Genomic DNA, 23295 nt, shown 5'->3' with positions numbered 1-23295 from the left:
ATAGTTATCTTAGTAAGTATTTATTGCTGTATAAGAATGTACCAATTATTTCCCCTAATGAAGAGCCCATTTCCCCAAACCAGGTAGATGCTACAGTAAATATTCTCAGCATTGGGGTATTCAGCCCTGTTCTGCACAGATTTGGCCTGAGACCTTAGGAAATTATTAAAACACAAAGGTGAAAGGTTACATTATTTAATTATACCAAGCCTCAGCCTACTGGGATTATGTGTAATTTTTTTTCAATTTTCCTCAGTAAAATATCCTTTATCTTTTCTTATGATTGAATAAAATGTGGTCATAGAATGATAACCATTGAATAGTTCCCTCATTCTAGCTCTCAGAGATAATGCTTTTACTCTTATTCCCTGACTTGGTCATCTCTTTCTTCCACTTCCCAGGCAATGATGCCCTAAAAAGATTAACCCCCTCTCTGGGGTTGGAGCCAATTCTTCCAATGGATGCCAAAAGTTCACCCCCAAAATTCAATTGTCGAATTGTGTCTCTAATGGAATATGATTTTTGTTTACTTTAGATTATGCAGTTGAGGAAGTTGTGGCTAAATACATTGGCAGAATATAAAGTGTCATTAAGACATGCTGTCAGTTTCCTGCTTTGCTACATTAAATGCATCCATCTTTGCAAAGCACTCTCCTATCTCCAGCAGACAGTTTTTAATAGTAATTTTCAAATAGGAGCTATCACAAAGGCCAAATCTATTTCTTTCTTTTTTTTTTTTTTTGCCAAATCTATTTCGTTACAGCAGTGGGAACTAACACCAGTTATCTGCTCAGAGCTAGTAAGCTACATGACAAATCAGTTTCCACTACCCACTGGGAACAACATACTTCACATGCAAATCAACAAATTAGGCAGTTTTCACAGATCCTATTCCGTCAGATTTAAAGCTTCATAAAATACCACATGATTTTCACATTAAGATATACAAGCAATGAAGTCTAAGATGATACTGTGTTTTTGTGTTTATTTGCCCTCATAATTACAGGTAAATTATAATAGTGGACTATGAAATTCAACAACCTTCTCTGTAGCCAGATACCTCTAAAGTGGGACCGGAAAAATTTCTTATTTCAATACAGGATGTCTAACTATTCAAAATAGTGGGATGATATGAGAAACCTATCTTGCCAACCTTGAGTGAAGAGAAAACGGTTGTCAGCAAGGATTCCCAAGGAGGTGATCCTTGAACTCAGCACTTAAGCAAGACTAAGAATTGGCCAAGGGTATAGTGTGGGTTTAAGGATGGGGAAATGGCATTATACTCACAGGGAATAGGAAGGGCCCAAAGCATTGATGGCTGAATGCTTTCATGGTACAGTCTGACACTTGCATGTACTTATCTATGGCTGCAGGAAAGAATAAAGATGGGGAATCGTACGACATCCCGGAAATTTAAGCACTTCAAGGCACTGTATAGCCACTGCAAAAATTTTGGCAGGATATCAGATTTATGTTTGTGAAGATCATGTGGGCAGCACTGTAGAGGGTGGGTTGGAAGAGAACGTCAAGACTGCTCAGACAGCCACTGTTTTAATCTGGGGAGAAATGAGGAGAATCTGAGCTAAGGAAGTACAATGAAGTGAAGAGAAAAAATTTAGATACTTAGGGACTTGGTAATGGATTGAATTTGAGGGGTGAGGGGAAAGAATGCATCACTTTCTTGACCTCCTGGATAGCCTTAGTAAGGGCAGACAAGCAAAGTTAATTCCACAATCTACAGGTTGAGTTTGGGGTACCTATGGAAGCATGTGGGAAATTGTTTAGTAAGTTTTGTGTGTATGAATCTAGCGCTTAGGTGAAAAGTCTGGTTTATAGCTGAGATTGCTGGGAGAGATGGGGAGGGGTGAGGAGAGAGGGAGAGCGAAAGGAGAGGAGAGAAAGAGAGAGAGAAAAAAGCATGAGAAGAAAGGACTGGGTATAGAAGTGCAAAGAATGCCAACTCTTAATAAGAGGCTAGGATGAGGAGCCAGAAGTAGCAGCCGGAAAGGTAAAAAGAATACCTTGAGAGCAATATCCCAGAATATGGGAATAGAAATAGTGTTAAGGAGAAAGTGATCTATGCAGAACCAAAACAATTCATTTTTAAACATTACTAATTTCAAAAGGAAGGCTTATACATGAAACTGCAACTTGACTTATATCTCTCATTGCCTGCCTTTTCAAGAAAGGAAATTACTGATACTTTCTTGAACAGTAATTCATGTCCTTGTATTTTGAGGAAGTATCAATTTTTTAAATTTTAATAAAAATGAGCATTGCTCTATAAATTATTTGACTACAACTTTAAAATTATATGGGTAAACTTTATCTATACATTCTATTTATTATAGGCACTTCTTATTTCAACCACATTCATGTTAAAGATTTTAAATGTACAGAATTGATAATAGAAGAATTTGTTTTATAGATTCCCAGGCCCCAAAGATAGTCACTTTTCAGTTTGGAGCATATTGTGTGATGTAGCAACACCTAATGGCCAAGTATGAATTTACAGCCTAGTTCTATTAGACACTGTAAAGCCCCAACAAAAGGAGATGTATACTACCGTCCTAGTGGTAAGAGACACAATGGGCTACCTAAACATAACTGAAATTTTCTTGGTCTGAGTTGTGACAGCAGAGGAGACCTCAGCTAAAAAGCACAGGGAAACGCAAACATAGAGGTCTTAACTAAAAAGATTCATTTCTTATTTAGGTTGAGGAGAGCTGTATTTGGTTTGCACTTGATGGAACCTAGCTAGAGAGTACATTCAGCCCTTTGTATCCATGGGTTCCACATCCACAGATTCAACCAACCATGGATGGAAAATATTTGGGAAAAAATTCCAGAAAGTTCCAAAAGAACAAAGCTTGAATTTGCTGTGCAGGCAACTATTTGCATAGCATTTACATTGCACTTACAACTATTTACAAAGCATTTACATTGTACAGGTTATTTTAGGTAATCTAGAGACAATTTAATGTATATGGGAGAATGTACATTGGTTTATATGCAAATATACCTTTTTAAAAAATAATTAATTAATTAATTAATTAATTAATTTTTGGCTCTGTTGGGTCTTTGTTGCTGTGCCCAGGCTTTCTCTAGTTTCAGTGAGCAGGGGCTACTCTTCATTGTGGTGCCTGGGATTCTCATTGCAGTGGCTTCTCTTGCTGCGGAGCAAAGGTCCTAGAGCCACGGGCTTCAGTAGTTGTGGCACGTGAGCTCAGTAGTTGTGGCTTGCGGGCTCTAGAGCACCATGTTGTGGCACATGGGCTTAGTTGCTCCGCGGCACGTGGGATCTTCCCGGACCAGGGCTCGAATCTGTGTCCCTTGCATTGGCAAGCAGATTCTTAACCACTGAGCCACCAGGGAAGTCGTTCTTTTGTTTTTAATGTACTTATTTTATTTTTATTTATTTATTTTTTCGCTGCATTGGGTCTTCATTGCTGCACACGGGCTTTCTCTAGTTGCGGCGAGCAGGGGCTACTCTTCGTTGTGCTGTGAGGGCTTCTCATTTGCAGTGGCTTCTCTTGTTGCAGAGCACGGGCTCTAGGTGCGCAGGCTCAGTAGTTGTGGTGCACGGGCTCAGTTGCTCCACGGCATGTGGGCTCTTCCTAGACCAGGTCTCGAACCCATGTCCCCTGCATTGGCAGGCGGATTCGTAACCACTGCACCACCAGTGACGTCCCTACACCATTTTCTATAAGGGACTTGAGCATTGGCAGATTTTGGTATTTGGCAGGGGTCCTGGAACCAATCCCTGATAGATACCAAGGAACAACTGTAGTACTAGAAAGGAGATAATCGTTAATAAACTCCCTTCCATAGTGAAGTGTTGCTTCCCATGATGCTGCAGTTAGGTCCAAACCTGGGTCTATCTTGAGGAGGACTCTGGGATAGAAAAAGTGTTGACAGGAACATGCTATACCTCATAATTCTTTACAGAGGGTTACATTCCTATTCCAATGATAGTTGTATCCAACTAAGTGTTGAATACATTAGTGAAAGGAGTCAGCGAGTAGAAATAAGACTATAAACCACTTGTCAGGCAGAGAACATAGATGGCCCTGCAGAGGCTGGACTCCATTATAAAATGGTTCTTAGTTTTTTTTTTGAGTAACAGAACCCTTTGAGAATTAGAAGGAAGTTAGGGACTCCTGCTCCACAAAAATATACACACTCACTTATAGTAAAAATTTTGCACACGATTTTTAGACAGCCCTGGGACTATGCCTTAGAAGTTTAACTCTATACGTGCTTCATAAACACTGTGCTTTGGTGTGTGGATTCTCCACGTGAATGGACATTCTGGAAATTCTTTACCATTAACCTTGATAGACTATATTAACAGTTAACCTATAGAGTAAAACATGACATATTAATTTTCACAAACTACTTATAATGCTACCTACCAATTTTATTTTTAAAAAGTTAAAAAAAATATATTAGTGATATAACAACACTCATACAAACCACTTTTTGGCTAAAAGTTTCAAAGTGCTTCATAAAGTTGCATTAGCTTTTACCTGGAAGATATCTGGGGTATAGACATTCAAAGACATATTCAACTTACACGAAGAACAGAGTAGATTTCAGCTGCTCTAATTAAATCCGGACATGCAGAAAGAAGAAAAGGATTCTGTGGAGTGTTTACACTATTTGATACTTTTTGTCTTACCCAGAATCAAGCTCTCTCCAGTTAGCAATATGGACAAATTCGGCAACATGGTCATGTGCAGAGGAGGGTCGTTATCATGACATTCCTGTAACTTAGGGACAGACCTGTGACGAGGAACATACTTGGGTATTGCTGCTTTACTTTCTGTAAAAGCTGGACTGAATGTGGTTTTTCTTATTTAAGTACTGATTCTCAACAGATGTATATCCCCACACCTTCTACCAGCTGCACCTATATTATATATTATATTCTCTGCAATATTATGTATTATATATATTTTATACCACAGCTATATTATGCCTCCACTTTTCTCTCAAGACACAAGAGCTTCACTAAAGTCAGACACCCTTGGAGTGGCCTCCCCAATTTAAACATCCCAAATACCTAACGAACGTAATTAAAAAGACTGGTAGAACACACCATATTTCTCCAGATCCCAATTCCTGATGAGGCAAATTGTAAATTTCGTGGACGAATTTAACTTCACTATCTCTATCATATCTTTGTATGTTTTTGTTTCCAAAATGTGTTATCAAATATCCAGATATTGGTATGAAAAGCCCTAAGGTGATCAAAGATTGCTTCCCTAGCTCTCCCTCCAGTCTTACCAATCAATCATTTGCAGCAAAATGGAAAGGATAAGAAGTCTGAGAAAAAGATAGCATTGGATTTCTAAGAACCCTTCTGCAGCACAATTTTAATAATAATCAGCAGGACATTTTCCTATTTACCATCTCATTCACACACATTGTGCTAAATTCAGTGGTCAGTGAGGCCTCATCACAAGGATGAGATATTTGCACCTTTTTGCAGATGTCTTACTTTTGAAGTTGCATTAACTGTCGAAGAGATACATCTCACTCTTGGAAATTGTACTCATTTACCAGAAGTCAATGCTGAGTTAATTTAGGTTTTTAGATTAGATGGTGATAACATAGTACACAAAAATAAAAGAATAACACATACTGGCATTTTTTGACTTATAATCCTATTTGAAATCACCACCTTCCTTATTTTATAACTTCTAATTTCACTGATTTGAGGTTGAATTGAGGCCAGCTCTTTACTTTTCTGAAATACAGCATAAAAATGATACAATGATGCAGTGCTAGTAGCTTCAAAGTAAATTTAGGGGTAAAAGGGTATCAGATTTGCAAACACTTACAATTATTCAGAAAAAAAGGAATGCAGGCCTGTCTCTGTACATGTATCCATATGGAAAGAAAGAAAAAAAGAATGAGAGAGAAAGAAATACTTGCACTAATGTGGTAATATGTTAACATCTGAGGAATCTGGATGAAAGGTACATAAGAATTCTTTATATTATATTTTGTAACTTTTCTGTAAGTCTAAAATTATTTCATAATAAAATTTTTTTAAAAATCTAAGTAAGTTCTAAGGTTAAAAGACATAAATGAGAAAACAGATCAAAGAATTTATAGACTTAGTATATAAGGATGCTCTTAGACATAATTACTATTGGCTCAATCTTGTAAATCAACAATCAATACTCAAAAACTTACATTGTTTAAAGTCACTGGTCTACTGGCAACGTGCAACAATATACATTACAAAAACCATCATCCCTAAACGATAGTCATGTTTCAGCTACAGCTGTCATCAATTATTTAAGATTCAATTCCTAAGCAGGTTGGTAGGCTAGCAGGCAAGAGTTTTCAGAGAAGGAATGAAGAACTATGGAAAGAACCCCCAAATGATTTTAATCCTAGTAAGAGAACACTTTCTGAGCAACCTAGAACCCATGTGTATATACATAAGGGACTATTTTCACCAGATACAGCAAAATAATATGACTGCCCAAAGGAGGCAAGTCACCACCAGGCTATGTACGTCAGTAAAAATAAAGGATCAGCTTATTGAAATATTGGCCCAGCTAGACTTTCTTCCATCAACAATCGGTTGAGACACATTTTTAAAGCAACAGCTTAAATGAATGGCTGTGTGTCTGTAATAATTTTGACTTAAAATGTCAACTGTATTTGAGATGCCATGTGCATTTAATCAATGTCTCTATATTGTAAAATAAATATACTTCAGTGTGACTGCTGTGCCAGCCCTAAATCACAATTCACAAAGACTAGAACATCTCTTCCTCTCTATTGACAGTTGCTAATGACAATACTGATTAAAATGGTATCCGCCTGCCATATTATTGTTAAACAGTCTATTAGAATTTCTACTGCATGCTATAATCTACCACTATTTCTCTTTATGTTGATACATCTCTTTTGGAATAAAACATGACAGATTTAAAGTTTAATACTGAAAATGCAAAACTTAAGAGCAGAGCTTATCAGTAGGTTTAACCTGTATTTCCAAATACAGAGAAGAGAGTTCCTTCTGTCAGAGATTCCAGTACTCAAAGGATTTGTTTCTCCCTTTCAGAATTAATACTTGAGTTTTTCAAAATGAAAACCTCGGATTAAAATAAACAACAACAACAAGAGAAAAAAGTATCAATTGTCATTTCAAAATCAAGTCAGCCTATTGAAGCATCTGCAAGTAGAAACTGATTGTTAGTTACTATTTTTAGAATAGATTTCTTAGAATCAAGAATTAACTCAGTAATCCACTGTTGAATGCATATAATGGGCAAGGCAGTGAGCAATAGCAAATTTGGTGTCAGATACTCCCAACACCATAGAGTTACTGGGGAAGGGGATCAGATAGAGTCCTACTAACCAGGATGGATAAAGGCTGGAGAAATCACACAAAGATACAGAGGATGCCTTAGAGAGGTCAGCAAACTAGTCTAGAAGTGGCCCATGCAGGCATATTTCATGAGCAGCACAGGCCATGGCAGTGAAGAAAACAAATGACAGGTGAATACTTGAAAGTCAGATAAGATGCAAGAATTTCAAAGAAAACTATTCTGAAACTAGACATATGCGGCTAGAGATGGAGCCAGGAATGAGTGTTCTGGGTGTGACCTGTCAGAAATAACCAAGTTCCACTACACCAGGACTCTAGTCTAGGATGACAGGGTTCAAAGCGGGGCCCACACGGGACCAAGGGTACTAGGCAATGCTACCAGGAAGACTCCAGAGTAAAAGCAATGAAGGCAGCACTTTGTTTAAGAGTCATGGTTACTCAGCTCCGTAGTTTACTGAGTTCTGTGGTGGGGCTACCAGATGCCCGAAGTGAAGAGCAATTACACAAAGCTGACCAGGGTCAGGGGAGAGACTACTGATAATCTATTTCTGTGTTTCGTTCAGGAGACTAGGACCAGGAGGAACCTGAAAACTGGGTTACATTTATGAGAAGACATGAGGAGAAGGCAAAGGGAGAAAAAAAATGAAGCAAAGGCAGAGGTACCTGGAAGAAAACAAAAATTCCTAAGACATGGATCTCATACTGAAAGTGATATAAAACCAGTGGAAAATTCCAAGATGATCCAGACCAATTCATATGCAAGTCTAGAGTAATCAGACTTTTCCACAAAGTGTGTCCTGAGCATGTTGAGATTGAGAAGATGTTGGGTGAGCTGGAGTTGGAAGGCTGACCAAAGGATTCAAACTGTCAGGGGAGGGAGTTGAATCTGCCCGAGGGAGGGAGAACAACCTACCTCGTCCCCACGTCTGCATTTGCTGCAGAGGTTCCTTGGCACCTTTGCTTACTTTTAACAATGCGAGAACAATCATCTGTATATATGCTGAATGCTTAGGTTTTTGGATTACTCTTGTGTTTTTGTGAGTTTCTTCCCCGTTTCCCTCTACTCAAGTCACAGTATGGGGAAAGAAGTTGCAATTGAAAGTAGTAAAACACAATTAAGGGGAGAAGGTAGAATAAATAGGAAAATATTCTGATAGCAAATTCCAATTAATTTGCCAAAGAGTCTTTACAAAAGTATGTCAGTAATCATATCACTGTTGATGTTAAATACCCTGGTAGATTGCGGATAACAAAGGCATGACGGAAACGTAGAGAAGGTGGCATGGGTAGTCTGGTGTAGTGTCTCGGTCAAAGGTCTAGAAAATTGGTCAAAGCCACCTCTTTCATTTTACAGTCCATCTTCATCATAAAAACTGTTCCTTCACATACTTTGAAAATTCCAGGAGACAAGAGGAAGGCAGAACAAATCTATGCTATTGATTTTTCTACTATACATTGACTAGAGTTCAAATTTAAAGTGGAAAATTACAGTCCCTGGGGGAGAAGAAACCTATCAATGGGAGGAACTAATACCAAAAGCCCCAGAATTAGGGATTTTTACTGTTCACTGGTGATTTTGTCGGCAATCAGTCATAAACCGTTATTTCTGGTCCAGGTACCCTCCAGCTTTCTCTTGAGTTTTTGTTTTTTTTGTTTTTTTTTAATTAATTAATTAATTTATATTTATTTTTTTTGGCTGTGTTGGGTCTTCGTTTCTGTGCGAGGGCTTTCTCCAGTTGTGGCAAGCGGGGGCCACTCTTCATCACGGTGCACAGGCCTCTCACTATCGCGGCCTCTCGTTGTGGAGCACAGGCTCCAGACGCGCAGGCTCAGTAATTGTGGCTCACGGGCCCAGCTGCTCCGCGGCATGTGGGATCTTCCCGGACCAGGGCTCGAACCCATGTCCCCTGCATTGGCAGGCAGATTCTCAACCACTGCGCCACCAGGGAAGCCCTTGAGTTTTGAATTACATAATATTTTAAAGAATTCTTTTGTGGGCATGTGGAGGTGCTACTTTTAGTCATTCTCTGCTGAGACATTTCTACTTTGATTTCTGGAGCTATGTGGCCTTTTTCAGCTGCTAAGAAAGCCTTAGGAGAATAGACATCAGCTCAGGTATAGACAAGCACAAAAAACTAAAACAATAGAAGAATTCATTCCAGTTTTTTTTTTCTTAATAGCTTCCGCTCTTTTATATATTTCTTTAATTTGTAGTATAAATATTTTAAATTTGTAGTAGTAAAAATAAAATTACTTTTTATTTTTGTTTATTTTTCAAAGAATTTTATGACTATATAGTGGCATATAAACAAAAGATGGGGAGGGAAATTAGGGAATCATCAGATCTAATTGGGAATGCAGACTAGGGTAATCCACTGTCCCTATTTGCTTAAAACTGAGGAGATTCCCAGGGCATGGATTTTTCAGTGCTCAAACTGGGATGAGCTGGTCCCCGCAACATAGACCAAAGGACACACTGAATGTGAATATGTTTAAAGGCCAAATTTTTCATTTTGCCTCTAATTAGATTTTCTACTTCGGCAAGTTAAACGTTAATAGTCTTGGGCTAGTTCCTTCAATTCAGTGACAGTTCACCTTGCGAAACTGACTTGTCAGATACTAACCCTTATCTACATCTACAGACACATCTATGCTCTAATCATTTTCAGTCAATGGCCAAGTAGTTGATAACCACAATGATAATTTATACACATACTGCCAAGTGTATAAAATGTACGTATCTCTCAGGCAGATAAAAACTTCCATTCAAGAAGGCAGTTACACAGCTAAGTTTAGATATTGAGACATCTTACTTTCAATATTTTTACTAAGGACACTGCTAATGGTTTAACCACAGTTTTATGGGATTCAGGGATGCTCTGGTTATTTAAAAGGAGCTTAGCAAACTTTATGTCACTTTAATAAAGCCCTACCACACTTTAAGGCAAGGTTGCATGTATCAAGAGAACACATCTGACTTGTTTACTGTGGTTATCTCCAAACTGAAAACAACACTTATTAGACAATCAATATTTGTTGTATGAATGAAAGATATGTCAGGAAAAAAGAAATCAGATTGGTTGCTTACTCTCAACATGCTTGTTGTGTACTTAGCAGTGGCTTGGTCAATAGTACTGAATAAATTATTTCAAAAAAAAAGATTAGGGATTGCTCCACTCAACCTAAAAAAGCAGTTTGGAAAGAGATATGGAAAATCCATTTATTTAAAAAAGGCCTGGAGTTAGTTTTTTAGGGGTGGAGAGGTAGAGAGGGGCTGGAGGGTATACAGCTGAATTCCACCCATAATTACGGTCATAACCTTACAGTTTGGCTCTTAATCTTAAATCCTATTTTCATTGTTAATAATTTCATATTTATGGGTCATCTTAATTAGACAGTAAATTTAAGTAAAGGGTTCATGTTGTATATCTTTTTCTGGGGTTCCCCAGAGTAGCATTTAATAGATACTAAAGTAATGAACTGACTGGCTAATTTTTTCATACCATTTTAGATGGAAATTCATCCTTCCTACTGTTAAAGTACTTCAGGGAGGTCAATTCTACCACCTATTCAGGAACCTCATTCCAGTGCTTAACAACCATCTTCTTTTCTATATCTAACCTCATTTTTTTCTGACAGTGATTTTGGCCCATTTTCTCTAGCCCTGTCCTCAGTGGAGATGGTGAACAGCTGGTTACTATTACCAGTTAACTCATCCTTCAACCTTTTCTTCAAGCAGAAATAAAAAAAAAAAATTAACTCCCAATGCAGTTCACCCTCTTTCTTATTTTTGCACCACTTCCACTGTTTTCATTATTTTCAATACTATTATCTAGAATGACTAAAGGGCACAACACATTAATATCCAAATAAGTCTACTCCAATTAGCATACCATATAAGCCAGTCAGTCAGCAAAAGCTTATTAAAGGCCAACACAGTGAAAAGCATCATGAGGAAGTCCCTTTGCTTAAAGGAATTTACAATCCCACTGAGGACGAGACAGACATGTAAAACCCAAACTAAAAACCGAGTCGGCCTGTGGGGAGTACTAACTGAGGAGACATGAACTATAGAGTTTTGATGAGAGAGACATGCAGGTCAAAGAAGGGCTCATAAGGAGATGGGGCTTAAGGTGGGTTCGGAGCCTGGCAGGACTCAGAGAAGGAAAGGAGGTTATCCTAAGACAGGGCGCCACCTTAGCGCTTCACAAACTCGTTTTGGGTAATAGTGAGTAATCTGGCTGGAGTAGTGAGTTTGCAGAAAGGAAGAGAAAAAACAACGATAGAAATATAAATTTGAATAAGAATATAGAGGATAGTAAATGCCAAATTAAATAATTTTATTTTTATAAGTTAGTAGTTCCCATATGGAGGTTCCTGGGATTGGATGCAACAGAAACATCAGAGGGTCCCAGGCCCTAGCCTAGACCTAATGAATCAGAATCTCATGATAAGGTCCAGTGATCTATAACTTTAACAAGCTCTGTAGATAACGCTAGAGTACAGTTGGATTTTTGAGAACTACTAGGTAATTGGGAATCATCTCAGCTCCTAGAGCAGAACACTACTAATATTTTAAGGATGTGCTATGTATCAGGCATTTTTCATATATCATCTAATGTACTATTAGGTAGATGCTATTATTATTATTCCAATTTCACAAAAGGGGAAACTGAAATACGGACTAGTTAAGTAGTTGCTGAAAAAATAACGGAGCTGGGATTTGAACCGAAATAAAATGACCCCAGAGGATCTGCTCTTTGCCACTGTGCTATATTGCATTCTAGGGCATGAGGTGTTCATTAAGTATCTGATAACTGAATGAATGAATGATTGGTAGCTCTGCCTGGGATGAACTGGAATGAAGAAAGGAAGAAAGCAGGCAAATCGGTTTTGCGTCTACTGAAGCAATCTAGTCATAGATAACAAAGACCATGATTAGAGTATGGCAGTGGAAATGGAAAAAAAAAAAAAGGCCAGATGGAAGAGACAACATTTTGCAAGTATCAACAGGATTGCTGGCTGATGGAAGAATGAGAATGGAAAGAGGGAGGCATCCCGGATGTCACAGGATTCCTGGCAGTGCCTCAAACAGAATCAGGGAAGTCAGGATGAGCTCATGACTTAGATGGGTGAATGATGAATTAGATTTTAGACAATGATGAAGCTGAGGTGAGGCCGGGCCACCGTGCAGAAATGACCGACAGCTAGCTGAAGAAACAAAACTGGACTGTCTCCAAACTCCTGGTGGATGTTATTTAGCATGGTTGAGATAATAGTTCTAGATGTGCAACCCAGTAATATTTGTATATTTTTATATCTTATACCTGTTTTTAATGGTTCTGGGAGGCCTCTTATTCTATGAGGAAAACAGGTACAGTTATTATGCCAAAGGTTCAAGCCTTTTACCTTAATTATTAACCATCTCATGTTACTAAGTTGCTGTTTTATACATTGACTTAAGACAGAAAAACCCAACGAATGGCGAAAATAAAGAACTATGGGTGTATGAAAGTATACACAGAATTATGGCTGGCGTCAGTGCGTTTTTAAATGCTAACACAATGGTAGCAATGGTCAGGAGGGGTCTTGGTACTGTTATCAGTTCAAAGCCCGTCTCCAGGAAGGCTGTTTCACTTCTCCACGTCTCGTTCTTTGCTATTTACCACATTCATCTCCCATGCATCTGGAAGATGGATGTTAGTGAATTACACTGAGGTTCTCAGATAAAAGGTGCAAAGTAAAGAACTAACTCCATTTTTCTTTCAAGCAAATTATTAAATCTATACATGTCATTATCTAATAGTATTAAGTAAACATCCTACAAGGACATGACATTGTGCTGGACATGGTACAAAGCAAATTAGGCAAATACAGTCTCAACTAGGAACTTACGAGTGTTTATATATATGAATAAAACTGTTATTAATGTGTTTTGTTATTTAATATGAGTATGCAAATGGGCCCATTAGGAAATCCTTTGCATTTTATTAATCCAGCATCTTAAATGATTATATTTCACCTTAGATGCTAATGAAGTTTATTTATGAATGTGTAGCTTCCACTTTAGTGCTTGTGAAAGTTCTTTTTAGCATATCAATTTCTTTAAAAGTTAAGCCAATTTTTTTTTTTCCACTGGACTTTTGTTCTCATCTGTTAACAAATCTAAACCTCATTATCCAAGAGAAGGAGTGAGGTAAACGGGTCTATTCTTCTTCAGTGCTCTTTCGTAATTCACATTAATGTTAATGGGAGCTATGCACGCATATTAAGAGGAGAAGAGAACCCTAATTAAACAAATAGCCTTTTGGTTGACATTCTATGTGATAATTTTTTATTGTGATAAGTATGAGAAAATCATCTTGCTTTGGACAGCCATGAACAGAACTACCGAGTAATCAAGTTTACACAGGGTAGGAGGGGAAGGCTATGAACAGCCATCAGATTTTAAAATGATTTTGAAAACAAGCTACCCATACATGTTTATACTAATTAACTCCATCAATGCCCCTCGCCCCTCCATTGAACACACACACCCCTCCAAAAAAGTAAAGAATGATAAAGAAACATTTGCAGACATGCTTGACAGCTGAAAAAAAAAAAATTAAAGTCAGACGCCAAACAAACTCTGCGTGCTGGGCACCATAGCAGCTCATTTGTCTGCACTCAGCCTATCAGAGGAGTAGCCCATCTGTCTCTGGGTCGTCTTCTAGTTAAGAAATAAATGCCGACCAAGCAATCCTAAATTTGTTTGATCCAAATTTAATCTATACTTTTTAGTTACCATACTTGCATCTCTCTCCATCATTTTATACCGCTTGTCCTATTCATAGAAGCTCCCTCTCCAATTCTTTGCATTCTGCTGTTCACAATCTATTCATATTATGATGCTAATTTTCCCCTCCGGTGCTTAGTTGCAAATGAACAAAAGCTAGGATGTTTAATACATAAATATATAAATATTATCAGCTCTCACACCACTGGGTTTAATGGAAGTCAATATCGGTATATTACACTCTCTACTTTGCATTTCTATTATGGGCTCAACACTGCTGGTCATAAAAAGTAGCATTCGGAGTCCAGCCCTGTGATAGTAATAATGAAAAAAAAAAAAGGGTCATTGCTCTTCCCAACTCGAATGAAAAATTAAAATTGCTAGGGCACTTAGCTCAAAGGAAAACTGGCAAATTAACAAAACGAAGAAACGAAATATTCATGGCTCGTACTGTGGAAGAGAAAGTAAATAATTTAAGATGGACTCTGAGGTGAGAAAATTCAGTTACCAAAGAGGCAAAAGATGAGGCTAACTAAATTCCAGTGTGTTTGCATCTTCTGTTTCTTTTCCTCTGCAATCACAGACAGCCGTGGAGGAGGTCAGATGGCTGCACCAGGAAGTAGCCTTTGACATGCAAATTTATTTTTTTACCACAGTCATATATTTCTTTCAGACTCAATATCTGTAACCATTTTACCCTGATCTACAAGACACTGTGTTTTCAGTGTAGTTCTATATCCAGCGCGAAGCTGAATTACGAACTTTGACCCACTTTGACTTTCATTTTTCATCTGAAATTTCATGTTTCCAACTGGCCTCTAGTTTCTGAAACCAAGCACCTTAACGCTAGCCTGTGCTCGGCCTTTTGCCTTTGGGGAAATGACTGTTACAATTTCACTGGTCTGGTTACATTAGCTAGGTTACCCTTCATACCCATAAAATTGAACATTTTACAACCACTATCTAGAAAGAGATAATGACAGGCATGGCTGCATTATACTTATTGTACACGAGACCTATAACAGCCCTTATGGGATCAAGGTAAAGAGCAGAAATGTACGACAGATATGTCATGCTCCCTGGAGATTTAAGTATTCAGTCTATCTAACCTAATTTAAAAATCAAGTCAAAATGTATCTTTATGGGTAATGTCTTATAAGACAACTTCCAAGGCAGTCCAATGAAATAACTCTGAGCCATGCATTAGGAATATCAAGTCCAAAACCCATCCATACATTCTGGCCTGAAATACTGGGAGAAGGAAAAACAAGAAAAAAGAAGAAAGCAAAACAAAAAAAACTGATTCTCCATCTGAGTCCATTCTCCATTTGTATTCACCAAAGAGAGTTTTACTGAATTAATTCAATAGAAAGTTTTTCATCACCAAGTGATGAAATAACCTTTGAAAATAGTTCATGGTTACATTTAGAACGGGGTGACCGAAAGTTTATAAAATATAAATGATTGAATGATTTTAGTTTTAGCGTTACTTCTTAGAGCTTACTATGCAAAATTGTCCAGGCTAAAGACAGCATGGCCACCTGAAATACATAATAGCAATTAGAGGAAAAGTCAAAAAATCAAAGCAGAAATTTAGTGGGCTCCAAGTGAAAGGCAATATCTGATGGTTGGCTGTCTGGGGTGGGGCCTTGAGGGAAGACAAGAAGGGAAGTCTACCAAGCCAAGCACCATACTAATAGCTTTGCTCACAAAACTTCACAACTCAGAGAGGATGCATTATTATCCCCAATTTACTGATGAGTAGACTGAGACTCAAAGGGATGAATGAAGGCCACAGAGCTTGGAAGGGGCAGATTTGCAATTCAGTTAGGAATTAATTTGGTGGCGGTGATGTCTGTGCTGTTTGTGGTGGTGGTGGTGGATGAGGGTGTGTGTGTGTGTGTGTGTGTGTGTGTGTGTGTGTGTGTGTGTGTGTGTGTGTGTGTGTGTGTAGGAGTGTTCTTTTTAAAATAATTCACAGCAGATGTCATTATATAGAGTTGCCCTAGTTTCAATAAGATACATACAGGCAGATACCGCAGGTTCGGTTCCAGACTACGGCTGTGATAACGCAATAAAACAAGTCACACACATTTTGTGGTTTCCCAGTGCGTATAAAAGTTATGTTTATGTTATACTGTGGTCTATTAAATGTGCGATAGCATTATGTCTAAAAAAAACAATGTATGCACCTTAATTAAAAGCTACTTTATTGCTAAAATATGCTAACCATCATCTGAGCCTTCAGCGAGTTACCTTTTTGCAATAGTCACATCAAAGAACACTGATCGCACATCACCATAACAAATAAATAATAATGAAAAAGTCTGAACTACTGCATAAATTATGAAAATGTGACACAAAGACAAAGACATGAACTGAGTAAATGCTGTTGGAAAAATGGCACCAATAGACTTGCTCGATGCAGGGTTGCCACAAAACTTCAATTTGTGAAAAATACAATATCTGCAAAGTAAAATAAAGTGGAGCACAGCAAAACGAGGCATGCTTGTAGTATATTTGAGCATAAAATGGATGAAACATAGATGCTTTACTGCTTGCAAAGTTTAGAAATTAAAGTTGTTGCCTCTGTGTTTTAAAAAATACCTTTGTCATGACGGTTCATGATTTAATTTTTTCAGTGTAGAAACTGAACCAGTGTATTCCTGAGGTACACCTGCATTAGCTGAGTTAGGAAGAAATAATAAAGAATATCCAACTGTTGGGCTGGGAGGAGCAGAGTTAAATATAAGCAGCTGCAAATCAAGTTCACCATTCAGATTACAGACCGTGTGTCTTTAAAATGTTTACTTCAGGTATGAAGTATCATCACTTCAAAATGATACTTCAGGGATCATATATACTAAAACATACACAATTTGGGTTACCTCTTTGTTATAACTTTATGTGAAACTGGTTTAAAAATAATCTTCCCATATTCATATGGTGCAAAAATGAAAAAAAAAAAAAAAAAGCTGGAATAAGGTGATTTGGCATTAGTACCCCAGTGTGCTAAGTTCTGATAACGTATCTGCTGGAAATTCAGTGTAGCCTGTGTAGATAGATGCACACTATATCAGGCTGGTAGCCAGTTACTGAGGGTGACATGACACCATCCCTTCTGATTCTACCTTCTTCATAGCACCTACTAGAGCCTGAAATAATCTCATTTATTTTGAGTGAGTTGTTTATTCTCTCTCCCTCACTGGAATATACATTCCGTAAGAGCCATGGCCAGGAGGTCTTGTTCAGCACCATATAAATTGACTGTTGATTCCCTCAAGTTGTATCCTAGGCAAACATCACACCACTCCCTAGGAAATTCATTGTTATAGATAGTTTACATGTTTTGTTTTTGGTTTAAACTCACCACAAGAAATTCAAACGTCTTTGATTTTTTTCTTCCTTTGTGAAGATAAAAGAAGTACCATTAGAGCAGGGGTTTACTGCTGTATGCCCAGTGCCTAGAACAGTGCTTGATGCAAAGTAGGCCTTCAATAAGTGGTGTTAAATAAATGAAGAATAATTGTGAATGTGCTTGGCAAAGACGAGGTATTCAACAATATTACTAATCAAATGAATATGGGCAAACATACTAAAAACAGAAATGAAATTCCGATTGGCAGGCTTTACTCTTTGTTCTTTGTTAATCCATTAAAAAAGGAGTTTCCTGGGCAGAAAAAGGGTATAGAGAAAGGTACTTGATCGACATCAAGCCTTTCCATTTAGGGTCCAGAACAAGTTGATAGGCCAGAGGTTTTCAAAGTGAGTGGTCTATAATATCAAGAGGAGACAATAACTGCTATGATGTAAAGGAATGGATTTTAAACACAAATCTGTGACAGAATTCAGCTTAAAGAATATAAGGATTGACAAGTTTATTAAATAATTGATAAATCAAGAACTGACTTTTGAATTTTCCACTCTAGACAGGGAAAGATTTTCTTAGCCAAAAGATATTTTTCTTCAGTGCTTAGAAAACATCTACTAGACCCCAGGAAGGCAGAGTAGGGCTGATAGCCATGGGGTTGTTTTTGGAGGGGTTTGAACTTCACCCTTTGGCTGCAAGAAGCCACCACTGGTCTTTTCTACAGGGTAGTGTCATGAAGAATACAGGAAACACATAATGGAAAAATGTAAGCACCTTGATCCTCTAAAATTCTCTTTCAACAGCAGGTAAAACAGCATACAGGGAAACTACCGAAGTTGGTAGGTTCTTAAGCTGTGTATTTTTCAATATACAATAATTCAATAATTTCAATATACAATAATTCACGGCCTGTGTAAGAGCCATAGTTGAATCTGCCAAGAGGTAATTCCGCAATCAACAAAACATATGCATACTGGAATCAGACAACAAATGTAAAGATAGGAATTAATGACAACCCCCCATCATTTTTTCCAAACGATAGGAAGTAGGTTAAATTAACTGAGCTAAACTGTGTTACTACATGTCATCAACACAAAAGTGGCCAGTGAATATCAGAAAAGCACACAACACTTAGCTTCCCACAAGCAAGAGCAAAGCCACATCCGACTCCTCGAGATCCTTAGAGCAATCAATCTTTTTTAAACAAGAAACTAAGTCAATAGCGTCTGAGCAACAGATGAGAGTTAAAGCAAAATCTGTTGGCTAATGGTAACAGCTATTGTGTTCTTTGCTGTTGAAAATGTGCACGTGGCAGCATCTCCAATACGCTCACAAACTCAGACGCAAAAGGCTATGGAGAACAGTTGCTATTTTTACACTGGAGATGAAATCAAACACCACCTTTCGGATCTTAATTTTGCTAAAATAGTACAAGGAAACAAAATCCAAATTGCTAGATGTCTCAAGGATCTAGGACCTGTGATTTCTACCAGAGGAAAACACAGCAAATACTGGATGACAACAGGAAGAGCCAGCTCTGTATTCTGGGCAGTGGAGAATGAACCTGCCAAATCCCATCAACTGAAATCAAACACAAAGTTCAGGCTTACTTTAGTAATATTCTAGAAAATGGGATAGGTGAAGCTCTAATAGTTTTTATATTTACAGACTAGTCAAATCCTTATAGTTTTCTTCTTGAACACCTTAAAGAGGGTTTTTTTACCTTACAAATTCCTCTGATATTGTAGAAGTATTAATGATTATGATAATAGCTATATGGTTTTCTATTGATGATGCAAAATTTGCTACACACTTAGTGGCTTAGACAACAGAAATGGGCTGAAATTAGGGGTTGGCAGGCTGTGCTCCTTTCTGGAAGCTCTCTAGAAGGAATCCATTTCTGTGCTTTCCACCTTCTAGAAGCTGCCCACAGTCCTTGGCTTGCAGCCCCTGCAGTCACATAGTGTATTTCTCTGTACCTTTCTTCCACAGTCACATCTTCCTCTTCCACTTTCAAGGCCCCTTGTTATTACCTTGGGCCCACAGGGGCAAATTCAGGATAATCACCTTATCTTAAGGTCATCTGAAGAGCAACCTTAATTCCACCTGCAACCTCAATTCTCCTTAGCCATTCAATATAACATCCTCACAGGTACTGCAGAGTGGGACATGAACATCTTTAGGGAGGCCATTATTCTACTTACTGCAATAATTTACGTTTATTGAATGTTCGTTACTTGCCAGGCACTGTTCTAAGCAAGTTACTTGTAATTAAGCAACTATAATTCTCACAATAATAGTAGATTCTATTGTTATTCCCATTTTTCAGATGACACAGAAAGAGATTAAATATTACAATAACTTGCCCAGTGTTACCTAGAGAGAAAGCAGAGAAACCAGGATTGGCATCAGAGTTACACATACAGAGTGTGCACTTTTAACCTCTGAACTCCATGACTGCAAAGGCGACTCTCATCTAAATATACTGCAGTTGCACGTTATCATTATTATCAAGGATGATTATCTAATAGCAGTCATAATAGTTACCCAGAATAAGGGCAAGTTTAAAATTTTAAATGGCAAATGGAAATACAGAGTCTAAAGAGACCACCAGGAAAAACACCGTTTTTTGAGAGATATGTCCACTGGTGTTGATGTTATTTGTGTCCCTAAATGTCACTTTGTAGTTTCAAGGTCATATGTATACACACACACACACACACACACAAACATGGGGAGAGAGAGAGAGAGAGAATATATATATGAATAACAGATATGGAATAGAACTTTCCATTTCTGTCTAAAATTTCAGTGGAACATCCCAAACCGAGAACATGTGATGACAAATACCACCCAGCATTCTTAAGAAAGACATCTCCTAACGGTTTAATAAGAGGTGCTAAACTGGCCCATCAACTATCACCTCCCATCACTGACCTTCAGCCCATGGAACAGAAGGGTAGAGATTGAGAAATGGATTTTCTTTGCTGGGAAATTATAGGAGTAAAGGAAGTAATGGAAAGAGGTGCTTCCTCATCTCACTCCCAACAAAATAAGTGAGGGGGCAACGAGAAAACCCCTCAGAAAATTTGGAGGTAATTGTATAAAAGGAGACTGACATCCCATGTCGTACCTGTTTGCTTGGCGATCTGGAGATGCCAGGCTGGTTGGGGGATCTCTGTGGCAGGTGAGGAGAAATGGGAACAGTGGGAACAGGCTGCACGTCTATCATTTGGAGGCGCAAGAGTTCAGTAATTCTAGTGAGCCAAGCAGATGCTCTAGAAGGAAGCTGGACGAAAGCCACCTTACGCTGACATCATCAAAGAAGTCTACCCGCTGGGTAAGGAGGCTCCAGAGTTGTGCTCCCTGAGGTCAAAGGGTCTTAGGAAGTCAACGGAAAAATAAATCTCCTATACCAGTGATTGGTGCAGTAAGGAGCCCCCTGAAAAATCCACAAAAGTGGTCCACAAAGAGCCCCAACTGCCAGATTATACCAGATACACCAGTTACGTCAAACTCTGTCTTTGTTTTAATAAAGTCCTTCCCTTCCCTTTGTCCCAGAGACGGAGAACCAGAAGAATGTGGAATCCTGCACACTGTAGGGCCCTCGCTAGGGCTGAGCCCTGAGGGGCAGGGAAGAAGAAAGTGCTGATTAACACCAGATGGTGCATGTTAGCCCCTGACAAAGAGGGTGTTTTAACATCCAGAAGTGACCACAAAGCCATCAGCCAGAAAACTGAGATGTCATCAAATCGTGGACATTCTGACAACACCACCAGGGTGTATTTGAAGGTAGCTAGCTGTAGGAGAAGAAAGAAAGTTGTTTTCTGATTGCACCCTGCTGAGCTATGCCTAGTCAATGGACTGACTGCCTGTGACATCTTGTCTCTCAGTCCCACTGAGTTAGACGGCAGTACACGAGCCTCATTTTGAAAGTGAGGAAAGCAAGGCTCAGGGAAGTTAAGTAACATGTGCGATGCCCAGCAGCTTGTGTATGAGGGTCATGGGTTCAGATCAAGGCCCTCTGACTCCAGGTGCGATGACACCTCCACTGCACCTCACTGCCTCTGACGACTAATATGCCCACAGACCTGGCCATGGGCACACCTAGAATCATGGGGGGTGGGGTGGGAGTGGGGTTGTGGTTCATCTAACCTGTCTTCTCTAATTCAAAGGCGGTGTTCTAGAGGTCACAGTTGAGGACTCCCTCACCTCTTGCTTTCCCTATGTTGATGGAAGAAGCATGTTCTTTATCCACATAACGCTTTGCTACCAAGGGCTATAGGCATTGTCCATGCCTCTACCAAGTGTCGGCTTTTCTTTGACATACATTTATGACAGCTTCCTGTCATCACCATGAGCATCAAGAGCCAACCAAGAAGGCTCCTTCTGCCTCTGCAGAGAAGGATCAAGCACAGTCACCAGTTAAGACCAGTTAAGGCATCTACATATGATCCAGCAATCCCACTCCTGGGCGTATATCCGGACAAAACTATAATTCAAAAAGATACACGCATCCCAATGTTCATAGTAGCACTATTCACAATAGCCAAGACATGAAAACAACCTACATGTCCCTTGACAGATGAATGGATAAAGAAGATGTGGTACATATATACGATGGAATACTACTCAGTCATAAAAAGGAACGAAATAATGCCATTTGCAGCAACATGGATGCAACTAGAGATTATCATACTAAGTGAAGTAAGTCAGAAAGAGAAAGACAAATACCATATGATATCACTTATATGTGGAATCTAAAATATGACACAAATGAACTTATCTATGGAACAGAACCAGACTCACAGACATAGAGAACAGACTTGTGACTGCCAGTGGGGTGGGGGGAGAGTGGGGGAGGGATGGATTGGGAGTTTGGGATTAGTGGATGCAAACTATTATATATAAAATGTATAAATAACAAAGTCCTACTGTATAGCACAGCAAACTATATTCAATATCCTGTGATAAACCATAATGGAAAAGAATATAAAAAAATGTATATATGTGTGTTTGTGTGTATATATATATATATATATATATATATATATAACTGAATCACTTTGCTGTACAGCAGAAATTAACACAACATTGTAAATCAACTATAATTTAAAAAAAAGATTTTTAGGCATCTAGCTGAAGAGGAGGGAAAGCTTGCATTTTTTTTTTTTTGAATGCACACAAATGAGTGATTTCATCAGCAGAAACAAAACAAAATAAAACAAAACCATCCCAACTTTGCCTTCAAAGCAGGTCCCTACCTCAGCATGGCACCAAATCCCTTCCTCTTTATTTTCCTTTCTGGATCTTCATTTCCCTCTTTCTGCTTTTTCTCCTTGACTTTCAATTTGCCCTTTTCCTTCTTCTTCTCCTTTTCTTTCGGTTTTTTGACTTTCCTGGCTTTATTTTCTGCATTCTCTAGCTCAGAGTTCCCCTGAGGGGCAGATTCATAATTCAGAGCTCCTTGGCCAGAGTGAGAGCTCTTATCAGACAGACCATCTGTACAGAGAAAAAAATCAATACACATGGTCAGGGGCACTTACTGTTAGTATCTCAAGAAAAGTTAAAATGTAAAATACAGAATAATGAATAAAGGCACTCCGGAGTTCTACCCTGCCACGAGGCTACGCGTACCCTTTGAAGAGACAACTGCCTAAATCTGGTTACTTCAAGCAAGGTTTGCTGCTGGGAGTGGGCGACATTGGTTGCTTAGCCAGTAGTATAAAAGGTTTGATATGTGATGAAACACTGATCTCTCTGAAAGCAGCTTGTTAACCTTGATCAGCTCAGAAC

At 38.5% G+C, this 23295-nt stretch overlaps 1 protein-coding gene across 3 annotated transcripts in view; it reads right to left on the bottom strand.

Moving 5' to 3' along the window:
• Positions 1-23295, bottom strand: part of PARD3B (par-3 family cell polarity regulator beta) — a 1037301-nt gene that overhangs the window by 307715 nt on the left and 706291 nt on the right. For all 3 annotated transcript variants that reach the window (XM_082397042.1, XM_082397040.1, XM_082397041.1), the window contains one exon: positions 22764-23001. In XM_082397042.1, the coding sequence (XP_082253168.1) occupies positions 22764-23001 (238 nt within the window). The remainder of the gene's footprint in view (positions 1-22763; positions 23002-23295) is intronic.

The sequence above is a fragment of the Balaenoptera borealis genome, assembly GCF_965194805.1.
Source record: "Balaenoptera borealis genome assembly, chromosome: 6".
NCBI classification, from domain to species: domain Eukaryota; kingdom Metazoa; phylum Chordata; class Mammalia; order Artiodactyla; family Balaenopteridae; genus Balaenoptera; species Balaenoptera borealis.
This window is presented reverse-complemented; position numbering and strand designations above follow the sequence as displayed.